Source organism: Pterocles gutturalis, unplaced genomic scaffold, assembly GCF_000699245.1.
Source record: "Pterocles gutturalis isolate BGI_N339 unplaced genomic scaffold, ASM69924v1 scaffold18996, whole genome shotgun sequence".
Taxonomy (NCBI): Eukaryota; Metazoa; Chordata; class Aves; order Pterocliformes; family Pteroclidae; genus Pterocles; species Pterocles gutturalis.
In genome coordinates, this window is record NW_010103434.1 from 1 (window position 1) to 13,854 (window position 13,854).

The 13,854-nt window shown below is 43.1% G+C and overlaps 1 protein-coding gene across 1 annotated transcript; it reads left to right on the plus strand.

Annotated features, from left to right (window-relative positions):
• Nucleotides 1-2,469: 2,469 nt before the first annotated feature.
• Nucleotides 2,470-13,737, plus strand: PTGR1 (prostaglandin reductase 1). Its single transcript, XM_010086724.1, is given in 10 exon segments — nt 2,470-2,575; nt 5,201-5,246; nt 5,997-6,068; nt 7,245-7,412; nt 9,266-9,383; nt 9,681-9,735; nt 9,738-9,817; nt 11,760-11,867; nt 12,571-12,687; nt 13,627-13,737. Coding segments are annotated over 10 exon segments (981 nt in total).
• The last annotated feature ends 117 nt before the right edge of the window (nt 13,738-13,854 follow it).

Consider the following 13,854-nt stretch of genomic DNA (forward strand, 5'->3'; position numbering starts at 1 on the left):
AAATCTAAATCTTGCCTATACTGCAACACTGATACAGGTGACGTCCCAAGCACATATTTCTAGTGCAGGAACCCTTCACCTGTGCTGTGTTTTTTTCTCATCGAGGAACCATGAATATCCCTGGTTCATCACAGAACGTTGCTGACAGCTGATGAGTTTCTGGCTCTGGGGGCTTTTGCTTTTATCTAAGTAATGGAGAGCTTGCCATGTTCTTCTGGTCCTTGCTTGTGCGTCTTTAAAAAGTTTTGTTTACTTTCTCAGGTCACTGTTCCTAATTAGTACTTTTGTCCTCAGGTGTTTCATAGTTAAGCCTGCTGCTAGGTATACTTTCCACTCTTCATAGTCTACTTGAATATTTTTACAAGAAAAAGAAAAGCTTAAGACGGATAGTCGCTGGACAGTTTTCTCCCATGCCGCGCCTCATTGCAACACAGTTGAGGCAGATTGTGAAAGCTTGCTTCTGTTTCTTAAGGTGGTTCAGCAATGCACAGGGATCCCAGCATGCAGAAGTGTAGCCACACAAGCTCTGATCCTGCAGTGCGTGCGCAGGGAACAATTAAGATGTCAGAGCACACGCGTGGATGCAAATGTCCTTTGAGACCCTGTAGGCATCTCACTATGTGAATGTCATGATATAGTGTGTGAAATATGTTCACAATGATTCGTGTCACTATGAAACAATGAGGCCATATAATGGGACCTCGCCCTCTTTGTGAGGGTGGCCTTTGAGTATTTAGATTGTCCTTGTATAATCATGGGTAGTGGAATGGTATGTATATAGTTCATGTCCTGTTGCCAATATAATGTTAATTACACAGTGTTAAGTGTGAAAAGCTTGGGTGGAGGGTCTGGAAAGTTAATTGTACAGTGTTAAGAAAGTGTGAAAAGCTTGTGGGGAGGGTCTGGAAAGTTACTGGAATGTTAATTACACAATGTTACTGGAACTTATTTGCATAGACCCACCTGTTGTTATGAATATGTAACACAGAGGGGCAGAACCACCAAGGGACCCCCAGAAACTCCTAGAAAGTGAAGAGAGCATGTGCTGAAGGTCATTTACATAGACCCACCTATTTATGAATATGTGTAGACATGACGGGTAAAAACTGGAAACAGGAAATGTAGCCTACACATGTGTCTTGGTAGAGCAGAGGCTCCGCCCCACGTGCCCAGCGCTGTTTGCTTGCCTTTTATTCGCTCAATAAATTGAAAATTTATTTGTCATCCCGTTTTCAGACTAAATCATTTATCACATAGTGTTTCCTTGTGATGGTGGTGTGCATTTGGATTATTTGCTGTGTTCAATGGTGTATTGAATGATGAATTTAAAATTTTTAATTAGATATTTTTTTCCGCAGTGTCAGAACTCCTGAGAGTTTTAGGGCTAGACTAGTAAAATGTGATTTGAAGAAACTCCAGCTCCAGGGGATCATCTCGGTCTCCAGACTGCAGTATTTTCTGGGTTCTAAGACCATGGTGTTTCTGTATTTAGCTTGGCATATTGCAGAACATTCCTGTGCAGCTGTCTCCCATTCCTGCGAGCGGTCTGTAAGGATGATCTCAACTCTTAATAGGAGAAAGGTGAATCACATTGCATGTGCTCTGTGCCAGGTTTACTGAGGGTTTACACTTGCTCCTGAGGAAGCGTACTGAGGGCGGTTCCTGCTCTGTCGATAAAACCAGATGTCTTTGCCTTTTAGGAGGTATATGTGACTGAAAGAGTCCAGCTGCCAAGTCGGGAGCAGAAGGTTATTGACTGGCATTGTCAGCAGAAGACGCAGTTTTCCACCTGCCAGCTCTAAATATAAACTTCTTTCTTTGCCCTTGTTGATGCGCTTGCTTATGGGAAGGAAAAAGAGGCTGTGAGGGTAAATGAATGCAAGTCATTCATGTGTTTCCATCTTGTATGGAAAATCCTGGTGGCAGTGTGCTCCCAGTTCCAAGCCTGAGCTTGGCAACTGGAGAAGCATTTTCTTCTTTGAATGTATGTTGTGTCCCAGAAAGAAGTCTTTCTTACCTTTGTATTTCTCAGTTGCACTGTGGTTCAAGCTTGTAAAAGTTTAGGTTTGATACTCACTGTGTGTAATCAGGGAAACAAGTGAGTTTAAGTGTTTTGGTTTTTTTTCCTTCCAGGATTTTTGTTTCTCCTTAAGCTAGCAGATTTTCCCTCTTCAATTTCTTTAGAGTGGGAGCTGTACATCTTGCTGGGGTGGACTTCCCACACCAGGGCTTGCAGCCAGCTGGCAGGGAGGTCTGGCAGGTTGCAGGAAGCTCTGGGTTGCTTAGGCAATGAGGGGGCTTTTCAGATATTTTCTTGATCCAGCAATATTGCCACATGATGCAAGCAGAGGCTGTCTTGTGTGACAGCATGTTATCAAGATTCTTTTCTGCTTCATCAAGTCTAAACCAGCCCCCATGAGCAGCCCAGCACTGACAGGCGCTCTTTGGCTGTGCTGTTTGTGGTGCAGGATGGTGACTGCCAAGGTGTGGGTTCTGAAGAAGCATTTTGAGGGTTTCCTCAAAACCAGCGACTTTGACCTGAGAAATATAGAGCTGCCGAACCTTAAGGATGGAGGTAAGTGGAGTGCCACCTGATTCTATTTTTTCTAGAGGTTGTCTGGTTGCTGACAAATGGCTGTGCATCTGTGGAATTGTTTGTATGTTTCTCTGGCTTGGATTTTTGAGCATCAGTTGGCACAGCTTGTGGCAAGACATGTGCCTTTGCAGAGAAGGGCGTTTGCTCATGAACATGTATGCTGATGGGTTTGGTGCCTCTTAAGACATACTGCCTTCTGATAATACCCTTAGAAACAGTGGCAGTGCTCCTCTAACTCCAGTGCACAGTGGCTGCAGCATGTCTGTCACAGTCTCACACTGCCTAATCACACATAGTGCCTGATGGCAAAGGCATTTGAATGTATTTGCAAATAAAGCTTACTGGAGAAAATTGCTGAAGTGATATACCCTCAAACTGACAGCCACAACAAAATGGCATTTAGAAAGAAATTTAGAAAGAGATAACTGACTGTGACAGAGCAAATGAGGTAACTGTAGTAAAAACCAAACATGCTTTACTGGTGAAAGTTTTTAATCTACTTTGTTTTGCAAAATCCTTTGGAGAAGACTGGAAAAGATGGTAGCCTCTGGGAGTGGGTTTTCTTTGGGTTTTTTCATGCTGATAGGGAAGGTATTATAGGTATATAGGTATTATAAGGTATATAGGATAGGTGCTGGGGCAGAGCAGAGTGATTGGAGTGGGAGTGAGTCTGGTGCTGGAGGGAGAGGGTGGGATTGTGGTGGGGTGGGAGGCCTTGGGGCTGGAGTCAATGCAGGCTGGTCTTAATTTTAAGGAGCAACAAGGCAAGATTTCTGTCTACATTGAACATCTGGGTTTTTTTGGCAGTGCTTATCTGTTGTATTTGACCTCTTAAGCAAGAGAGAGTTGAGACAGAGGGGTTAGAAGCTAAAAAGAGATCAAAGAATGACTGATTAAGAATAGCTGTTCAGACAATATATGATTAACATTTGCTGTGCTTGTGAAGACATGATGAGAGGATCAAAGCTGTGATGATAAGGGAAGGAACTGCTAACCAAAACAAGATGAGAGAATACAAGACCTGCAAGGCCACGGAGATAAAGGAGACTGCTCGGACCCCTAAACTGGCTGGGAACCAGCCTTGTCCTTTGGACTGCGACCAAGAGACCAGGGAGCATGTGCAAGGAGACAAGGTAAAAAGTTCAGCTCCGAGGAAGACTAGTTTTACTTCATCCTGTCAACCACCATACGACCACCAGAGAGAACTACGCGCAGGCGCAGAAGAACTCTTTAGCTAATTATAATATGAAGCAGGGCTAAGAGGGCTAGGAAATGAATATGAATGAATGTATTGTGAAACTTAATCCATATGCGACATTTCAGGGGATAAATAGAGGGACAGGTTTTGCGGAAAGGCGCGCATGTCTTTGGAGGAGCTATCCCCCATGAGCCTCAGCACTGAATAAAATACATATCTACTTTACAACTTTCACAAGTTGTCGAGTTTTTCCACTTCAGAGTACCTAAACAGAAAAAAGTGCACAGGTTTTATTCCAGTGTTTCTCTGTTTCGAAAAGGGTAGGGAATATGATAACTTATTTTCTGCAAGGCCTATTGATAACAGAATTAACCTTGATTTTTGGCTTCACATGGACATCCATACTATGCTCTCTTGAACCTCTCCCCACCACTTCTCCTTCACAAAATTTACTCCAGTTTAGCATGTACGCCAAGGAAATTGAATTAAAGTACTTGTTACATTTACAGCTTAAAGGTTTGAAAAGTAATTTCTTCATGCATAGACTTTCAAGCTTTTCCATAGCATGTGTACTTCTTCAGCATTCAGACGCACTTAAAAATTTCATGCCTGTTGGTATTTAAGAACATAGTCATTTCTTTCTTCCCATTTTAATCCCTACAGCAAGAAGAGGCATAACTTCATACTAGAGTAACACTTTCAAAGGAGATGGACTTTCTTGTTATATTATTTGGCCTTGTCTAGTCTTCCTGCTCACTCTGAGTAATGGAAGAATATTTATATCTGAATATATTTGTAGCTTTTACTGGCTAGACCACTTCAGCACAGGCAATGAAAGTATTATTAGGTGGAGATGAACAGCTAAAATTGCTGTGTGAATCTGAATTTAAATTAAAATTTGTTCAACAGTGTATTTCATAAGAACTAGTGGCATTAGAGGCAGTAAGGTGGACTAGGCTACAAAGGAAAAACAGCCTAATGCCTTCTGTGTAAGGCAGCCAAGTAGCGTTCGTATTTGACCCGTGCCGAGGTTTCTTACCACCCTCTGCTGGTTGAATCGTGGGAAGGCATTTTATATCTGGGTTGAACGTGAGCTAGTATTTTGCCTAGGGGGTCTGGCCTCTTGAGCCTTCTGTAGAGAGAGGATAAAGAAAAACAAGGTTGAAAAGAAGCTAGCCTGCTAAGGAGACATTACAGAAAGTGTCTTTTGTAACAGCACAGTGATGATGCAGACAAAGATAATGAAAGTAGTAATAGTTTCTGGTAGTTTTTCCCCCAAAGGATGATGGGATATAGGGGTTTTAAGTGTAAGGAATTCCTATAGCTTTTGTTGAACAACTGACTTGTGGAAAATATGCTTTACTGCACTGATAATGCCCAGGAATTTACTTTGTCTCTTCTTGTAGAGTTGCTGCTTGAATCAGTGTTTCTCAGTGTTGATCTTTACATGAGGTATATTTTTTTTCTTTTTAAATTGCTCGCTAAGATCCCTCATTTTGTCTCCAACTTAAACCTCAAAAGAACATGAACTGGGAGCATCCCATGTTGCCAGAGTCCCAAATGCCTTTGTCTCCTCTTTATAAAATGTGTGTAAATTACAAGATTTCCGATATTGAGCTGTGCCAGCTTTAGCCTGACATGAGGATAATGATGCCACAGGCCTAGGCTTTTCTTGGATGCTGCTGTTGTTCTTTGTCATGTCTCTTCCACTGGAATGTGATGGGCTCAAATGAGACTGCAGCCCTCTTTCAGGAGCTGCTTCATTTATCTTAGCAACCTTGTACTTAAGCATACATATTCTAAGTAGGAAATTGCTGATATGCCTATGTTAATAGGTGGTAGTTCAAGCACAGGGATGCTGGGTTTGTAGGAGAAGTAGTCTGTAGTTTTATGAAGTCTGGTGGATCCTAGTGTCAGTGTTCTTTGGAGTCTTAGCCTTCTTGTAGTGGTGGACCATGCTGGGAAGATAAATGCTATTGTGTCCCTAACACTCTAGCCCAGTATTCAGTCAAGATGGGATACTTCAGTAGCTGGCTATGGAAAACATCCAGTTAAGTCATTACAATGACAGACTCTTTGCAGTCTGTTCGACACCACTGCTAATGCTCTCTTTCTGGGTCAGACTGTAGCTACTGCTTTATAGCATACCTGGAACATCATCAAAATTGCTTACACTAAGCCATCTCTCTGCCTGTGTTACAGACCTTACAGTCAAAGGGACATGAAGGAAGGGGACATAATGATAGGCTCACAGGTTGCCAGATAAGATCTGCAGTTCTTGTTATCCATACACAAGGCAGATCTCAAAGGGTATTTGAGACATCTGCAGTCTGCATCACCTATTCTTGATATGAGTCTACATATGTATGCAACTGTTTTCTTCTCTGTAATTGGTTGAAATGTGTTTTTCCTCTGAGAATCCCTCTTGCCTTCTTGTAGAGCTTTTAGGCCTCTGATACAATCTATATGTTATTTATGGCGATAATATTTTCAGAGGAGATTTTTACAAGCAAAGGTATGAAGGACCAACCATTGTACTTGCCATGTCAACTTCACATTTTAAAATCTGCTGTCCTAGTAATTGCATGCCTGAAACCATGCATGCTATCTGCTCCATCTGAGAATACCTCAGCATCACCTAAAATAACAGCTCTAGGCAAAGGATTATCTAACCTGATATCCATCCTTTCCCAAGCTCTTGTGGTAATTTAGGTACACAGATATTTTCCTTTGTCAGCTTGTTCCTGCTGTGCTGCCCAGGAACATCTGTGGCCTTTGACTCTTGTGTTTCTCTGCAGGAACGCTGAGGACTGGGGTAAATTAGCCAAATCTGCTGAACAGAAGGCCAACTGTTTTCCAATATTTCAAAGCTGCTTACCTACCCCTTCCCAACATAGTTTTCCTGTTGGGCTAAGAAAGTTAAATTTTCATTTGGCATAGAAACACTGCATCTATGAACTTCTCCCTGTTATTAGAAACTACTTTCTGTATGGTTTTGTCACCCCAAGAGGTTGCATCTTTAAGATCTTCAGCCTTTAAATGAGGTGCTGGTTGTCTGAGAAGCGAACTGCTTGCTACAGCCTATCTGTGACTTCTTGGTTTTCCACCCTTTAATCCTGACATCCTCTTTCCTGCCTTCTAACTCACAGAAGCCTAGTCTGAATTCATACCAGACTGGTGCTAGTCAAAAAACAGTCAGCATCCATGTGGGAACATTGGATTTGTTGTGGGCAGGGCTGAGTCTAGAACCATCTTGCCTTGGTGATGGGAGATTGTAGACATTTCAGGAAAGACATAAGCTTACAGCATCAGCAGGTATGGTCTAAATGTCCTGCTGTGAATTTTTTTTTTCTCCTGCATCACAGGGTAACAGAAATAAAGGAGGGAAAAGCTAGTAATGATTTGTCTCTGACAGTGTGTTCATTTTTCTTTTTTTCTTCTTTTAAACAGGATTGTAGAAAGCAAGAATCCTTCTTTCACTGTGGGGGACTTTGTCATGCCTGGAAGTGGCTGGAGAACTCATCCAGTCTCTGATGGGAAAGATCTGCAGCTCCTTCCTTCCAGCTGGCCAGAGTCACTCCCCAAATCTCTGGCTCTTGGGATGGTTGGCATGCCAGGGTGAGTTTTGAGATCTAGAGGCAGCCATCCCTTGGATTTTGCTGTGCAGGATGTTTCTGCCTATATGACCTTTTTCCCTCATCTTGTTCTACCAGTGTGTTGTCTGCTCACTCCAGTAGAAAACATGTGTGCTTCAGGATGCCCTTACCCTGTAGAGGGCCTGAAGTTTGGGCCATCCTCTAGATCAGAGGAGATTTGCCTTGAAGATTATAGTGCCTCTCCTTGAGGAGCTGTAATAACATAGGAAGAGGATCCAGGAGGGGTTGGAAAGAATCTAGTTCAATCTTAATTAACCTCAGTGGAAAGATACAAACTTCACTGGCACCTGGACTAGTCTGCTTTTGTTGATTGGGGTCATCTGCTATCACCATATTTCCAGAGTTGCCCTCAAAATGGCAAAAGACAGCTGTCATATCATGCAGCATACCAGAGGTCCTTTAAATTGCACTGCAGCAGACAGAGCTGCTGTGCCACCTGCCCACGAAGCCGCTCTATCACCCCCCTCCTCAGCAGAACAAGGGGGAAGAAAATAAGATGAAAAACTTGTGGGTCAAGATAAAAGCGTTTATTAAAGCAAAAAGCCAAGGCCACATGTGGAAGTAAAGGAAAACAAAGATTTTATTCATCAGCAAGCGATGTCCAGCCACTTCCAGGGAAGTAGGGCTTCAATATGCATAGCGGTTGCTCCGGAGACAGACATCATAACAACAAATGCCTCCCTCCCTCTCCTTTCTCTTCACTTTTATTGCTGAGCAGACACCACATGGTATGGAACATCCCTTTGGTCAGTTTGGGTCAGCTGTCCTGGCTATGTCTCCTCCCAAGATCCTGCCCACCCCTGGGGCCCTTAGCCTACTGGGGGGCACGAAGGGCGTGTTGTGGAGACAGCCTTGATGCTGTGTGGGCACTGCTCGGCAGTAGCCAAAACACTGGTGTGTCTTCAGCACCTTTCTAGCTGACAATGCTACACACAGCACTATGAGGGCTACTATGGGGAAAATGAACTCCATCTCAGCCAGACCCAATACAGTCCTGTTGACATGGAAGGCTCTCCAAATGATTGTAACATTGTGTGTGATGCAGAACTACTCAGTTTTCATTTTGACATTAGGCAAGATGCATGTTTTTTCCAGAGAGCTGCTAGCAGGATTCAGTTCACCCTTTCTGTTTGGAACCAGTGAGAAGCTCTAAGCTTGAATTTAGAAGTTAGAAGAAAAGCTTGTTGGGATTTTGGGCCAGTTGATGACATTGTTTCAGGAAGCTTGCAGAGAGTGATGTAATTCAGTATTTATATGTCAGTGGAACAGGATCAATCTAAACTTTAGTGGTTCCTATAGTTTACTATTCACCCAGTAGCCATAGGTCTACACAGTAGCCCTCAGGAGCAGCAGTATGCCCACCAGTTCATCAAGGTTTTGCCATCCTTTTATCTTTCTCTGCTAGGTTTGATTTGTGATGAGTATCATTCAATCTTTGACTCAGTCTGGTAGATACAAGCTGGCTACTGACCTCTGTCTAGCTTGATTTCCTCTCTCTTCCAGAGTGTAACTGAGTTGTCACCATGCAGAGTTATCTCTGTATTCCTCCTTTTGTTTAGTGAGCGCAAGAAAGCTGTTTTCACCTAAGGCAGAGTTCTGCCACAGCATCCTGTTTCCCAGTAGTGTACCTGTTTTTTTTCTGGGATGGATGTAAAAAAGCCAAATTAAGACGTTTGGGATAATTTTTGTATTTCATAAAGAATCGGGAAAACTGTATTTTGTTCTGGCTATGATGACATTTTGATTGGTGAGGTCAAGCCACATCTCTGTATCTGTCATCTTTTATTCCTCACTGATCATTCTTTTTCTTCACAGCCTCACTGCATATTTTGGTTTGATGGAGGTCTGCAAGGTGAAGCCAGGAGACATGTTGCTGGTTAACGCTGCAGCTGGTGCTGTGGGCTCTGTGGTGGGGCAGCTGGCTAAAATTGAGGTGAGTGGTTTGAACTGCTGATATTTGCTCTTCAGAGGGCTCACCTGGGAGGCAGGGGAACAAGGCCATGAATAATCAGAAAGGCAAGCATCCCTGAAAGCATGCCTACAACAAGATCTTCAGATGGGGCAAGCTCCTGAAGAGGTAGCAAAGCTAGCTGGATGTTTCCTAGAGCTCAGGAACTTGTATGGTGATGACAGCTTGACTTTTGAGGGTGAGCCCTCCACCTGGAACTCTGTGAGTGTCATCCTGCATTGTGAGGGGACGTTTAGAAATGTTTTTCTCCTTTCCTTGCAGGGTTGCAAAGTGGTTGGCTCTGCTGGCTCTGATGATAAGGTTGCCTATCTGAAAAAAATAATTACAAGACTGTTACATCTTTGGATGAAGCACTGCGTAAAGCCTCTCCTGATGGTTACGACTGCTTCTTTGACAATGTGAGTTCAGAGAGACGGCCTTATCCTGAACAGACTGTCATTTTCCTTAAACTATAGCAGTACCTCAATATTGTGTACATCTAATTGAAGACTACACCAGGAACCTGAGTTCCATCTAATCGAGAAATGGTTTCCATAAGAGCTTACTGCTTTCCTGTTCCCTTCCCACACTTATTTCTGTGGCTGACTGGGGCAGTAACAGAAAGAACAAAGACTTAAAGGCAAAGCTGGATTGTTGGCAGTGTTTGTGAATGGAAGGAGAGAAGCCTTCACTCTCTGGAAAGTATGGTGAATTTTGGGGCAGTGAGGGTCACAGTGAACATTTAACCGATGCTGAACAGAGAGAGCTTGGTCCATTCCTCGCCCCACCTTGGATTACAGGCAGTTCTCTGCTGTTGCTAGAAGGGGAGCAAGCATGGACAGCCCCATGTTACATGGTCCAGGTGGCTACACTGGTACCTGTAAACAAAATGGTTGCAAGGCCCACTTGTGAAATTGCTGGAGTAACCCCTGGAGGGTTTCTGATGTCTCCTAGTGTCCTGGGTCCAGCTGGGATAGGGTTAATTCTTCACAGAAGCTGGGAGTTGGGCATAGCCGGATATTCGATACCATGCTGACGTCATGCCCGGGATATAAGGGGAAGCTAGCCGGGAGAGGGGTCTCTTTTTGTGAAGCTCGTGGTGGTGAGGATTTCATTGTATCAGTGTTTCCATTGTATTCTGTATCTTGCCTTATTGTCATATTCTCTTTTATTTTGTTTTCCTCGTGGGGTATTATTAAAAATCTGTCGTTATCTCAACTCATGAAGTTCCACTTTTTTATTTCTTTATCCTTCCCCATCTTACCGGGAGGGGAGTGGGGGGGTAGGTGTTGCGACCACGTGGTGGTGGTGGTCCTGACACCAAGACACCTAGGTACAGATGGAGTTAACAGGGGCTGTGGACTGTTCTCGATAGGCTGTTTGAAAGTGAACATCTTGTTTTGGAGGCTGAGAGAGTTTAACAATACAGATGCAGTCAAACCATGTCAGTTCACCTTCCAGACAGAGAACAAGTCCAGGCTTTTTTAATTTCCTCATAATGTATGCATTATACCTCATAATATAATATGTAGTACAGGGGTATTAGCTGAGATACTAGCCTAAAACCCTGGCTAGCCACCTGGTTTAAAGAGCAGCCATCATCACCCCTTTAGCATGTCTTTCTCTCAGCAGTCTGTCTGCTGATTCAGAGATGATGGCATTGCCGTTCTGTGTGGACTGCAACTCACCCCCCTTGCCTTGACAATTGACGTGAATGCATAGTGACAGGGCAAAGCACTTGCCCCTGTGGCAGGAGCTCGTGGTTGCCTTGCCTCACCTTTCCAAATTTCACATTGTGTGCTCCTAAGGTCTTAAACAGGTTTTATGGTCATGTCCGTTCCCTTCCCTCTCAACTTCTGTGCAGAGCTCTCCCCAGCAGTAAATTTTCTCATGGCTTTTCTCCATTAAAAGCTGCTGAGTACAGCATATCCCTGTTTGGGAGAGGAGAGTCATGAAGTAAAAACTCGTCATCACCATAATGTGAAGAGGTAAAAGTGCAGACTTGTGTGGGGGAAAAGGAGAGATGATGCTTCTTAGTGTCCCAGACATGCCTCTCAGGAGGAGGGATCTAAGAGCAAGTCCTGCCCAGTGCTTCCAAACCAAAGCATTGTGAAGCCGATTCAGAATTAAAAACAATTCCCTGTGTTCAGAACTAATTTTAAGAAGAGTGACATTGAGTCATCATAGGTGGGAACTAAGTGTAAGGGTTTCTGCAGCCACCAAGTCTTTGAAGTAGTGGAACTCGGCTCTCCACCCCTTGATGTAACCTGTTGGTGCAGCAATGCAAGGTTCGCACGTTTTGGCAGTCAATGCCAAACACTGCACTGTCTCTAATGCTGCACATGCTCTGGTTTCTTGTAGGTGGGAGGAGAATTTGCCAGTATTGCTGTCAACCATATGAAGAAATATGGAAGGATTGCAGTCTGTGGAGCCATCTCTCAGTACAATGACTCTGTGCCTCAGAAAGGTGTGGGCCTGCTTTCTTGTGTCTATTTCCTGTTTGGCGATAGCAGAGACAAAGACATAATGGGAGTCTCTTGAGATTTTACTGGTTCTTTCCATATGCCATTTGAGTGTGTGTGTACGTTTGGGTGGCTAACTACTACTGGTGAAACTTCTGGGAAATATGTCTGAGATGAATACTCACTTTCAATTTGCCTTCTAGAAGAAATGGGAGGTCTGAATTCTCTTTGACAACAGACTGGCTTTGGACTCCCAGATCACTTTAAAAATAGGACAGAATTTTGAGAGTGGGGAGACTATTTTTATGAGTGAGGGAACTGTTTTTTAATGTATATAATTTTTTTTTGGAGATTTAGGAAGGGCATGAGAGCTTGGCAGGCTATCAAACAAGCTGTCAAAACAGTATTTCCATGATTCAACTGAAGCCCCTTATCTGAAGCTGAGGCCACTTTACTTCTGAGTGACACTGTTTTCAGAAGTGTTGGGCGTTTAGCCCCACAGCTTTGTGGATCAGGCCTTTGTTCCCTTTGTGTCCATAAATCCTTGGTCTTTTGTCCTGGAAATTCTGTTTGGAAAAAATAGCAGTTGCTTCTGGCTGGAACAAAGTGACTCAGCCATCTTTACTGGCAAAATTTCTCTGTATGCACTGTTACTTATTTTAAATGAAACTGATGTGCAGGTGGTTTGCTGGTTCCTTTCTCTTGCAGAGCCTTATGTTCAGTTTCCAATGATATTCAAAGAGCTTCACATGGAAGGGTTTATTGTGACCCGCTGGAATAACCGCTGGGAGGAAAGTCTGAAGGCACTGCTAAAATGGGTTGTGGAGGTAAGGAAGGAAAGGGTAGTTTTCTCTAAGGTGTACTCACACCATAACTTCCCTTTCTGCAAGGGGTCTCTTGTCATAGCTGTTAAGGTGAGGTCCCAGCATGATACTTTTCTTCTGCCTGACTTGATCTTTGGGCCTTTTAGCGACACTCAAACCATAGTGAACATGCCTGATCACTTCTGCTTTGTTGACACCTGTGATATTAGCTTGTGGACATTCCAGAATACATGTAGACTTTGAAAAAAAATGCTTGCAGAGTAATTCAAAACACTTCTCTGGCAATAAAGAGCTTCATATTTAGAATAATTCCTCTATTTCTCATTCAGAAGTCTCCTTCCATTTGTAGTATGAGCAAAGATTTCCATTGTAGTGTTGTGCTGAAATTACTGACAAGAATGGATGTTTTTATGGAATTGGGAGCTGGACTTCAAGAGGACTTAACAGGGAATTTCTTAAATTTTATTGTTCTAAATGGAGGCTGAGTTCAACACTTGTTTCATAGCTGTGAAAAGCTTGTGAGTGTGAACAATAAAGGCTAACAAGCTCTAGCTTTTACAAACATGAGGGTTTGGGATGGCTTAGCTTTTGTTCACTTGGATTGGTGATTCGATACTTCCTTATGGGTAGAAACAGGCCTGGCTTTGGGGAAATAATCCCCTACTTGCCCATTCTTTGCGGACCAGGTAGCAATAAATCTGTTCTGGTGTGTTTTTACAGCAGTCCCTGTTACGACTCCAAGTAAGAAGATCTTTCAGCAAAAGCAGATCCTCACAACATCCTGCCTGGTTTTGCAAAGTTAACCTGGTGCTTGCCAGCTTGCATGTTTCAGATGAAACATTCAACCTGGAGAAAATTTGGTTAGAGTTTAGTCTACAGAAGATGGTAAAAGCTAGGCAGCTGGTGAATGAAACTCAGCAATTTCCTTTCTTCTTTTGACAGGGAAAAGTGAAGTGGCATGAACAAGTTACTGAAAGATTTGAGAATATACCAACAGCTTTCATTGGAATGTTAAAGGGAAAAAATCTTGGAAAAGCCATTGTAAAAGTCTGAAGATCACATATTCCTGGGAGACTGGCACAGGAGAATGTGGTTATGTTAAATGCTTTTAAATTGCTGATCGAAAGGCATGTTTCAGTCCTTTTCATAGAATTATAGAATGGTTTGGGT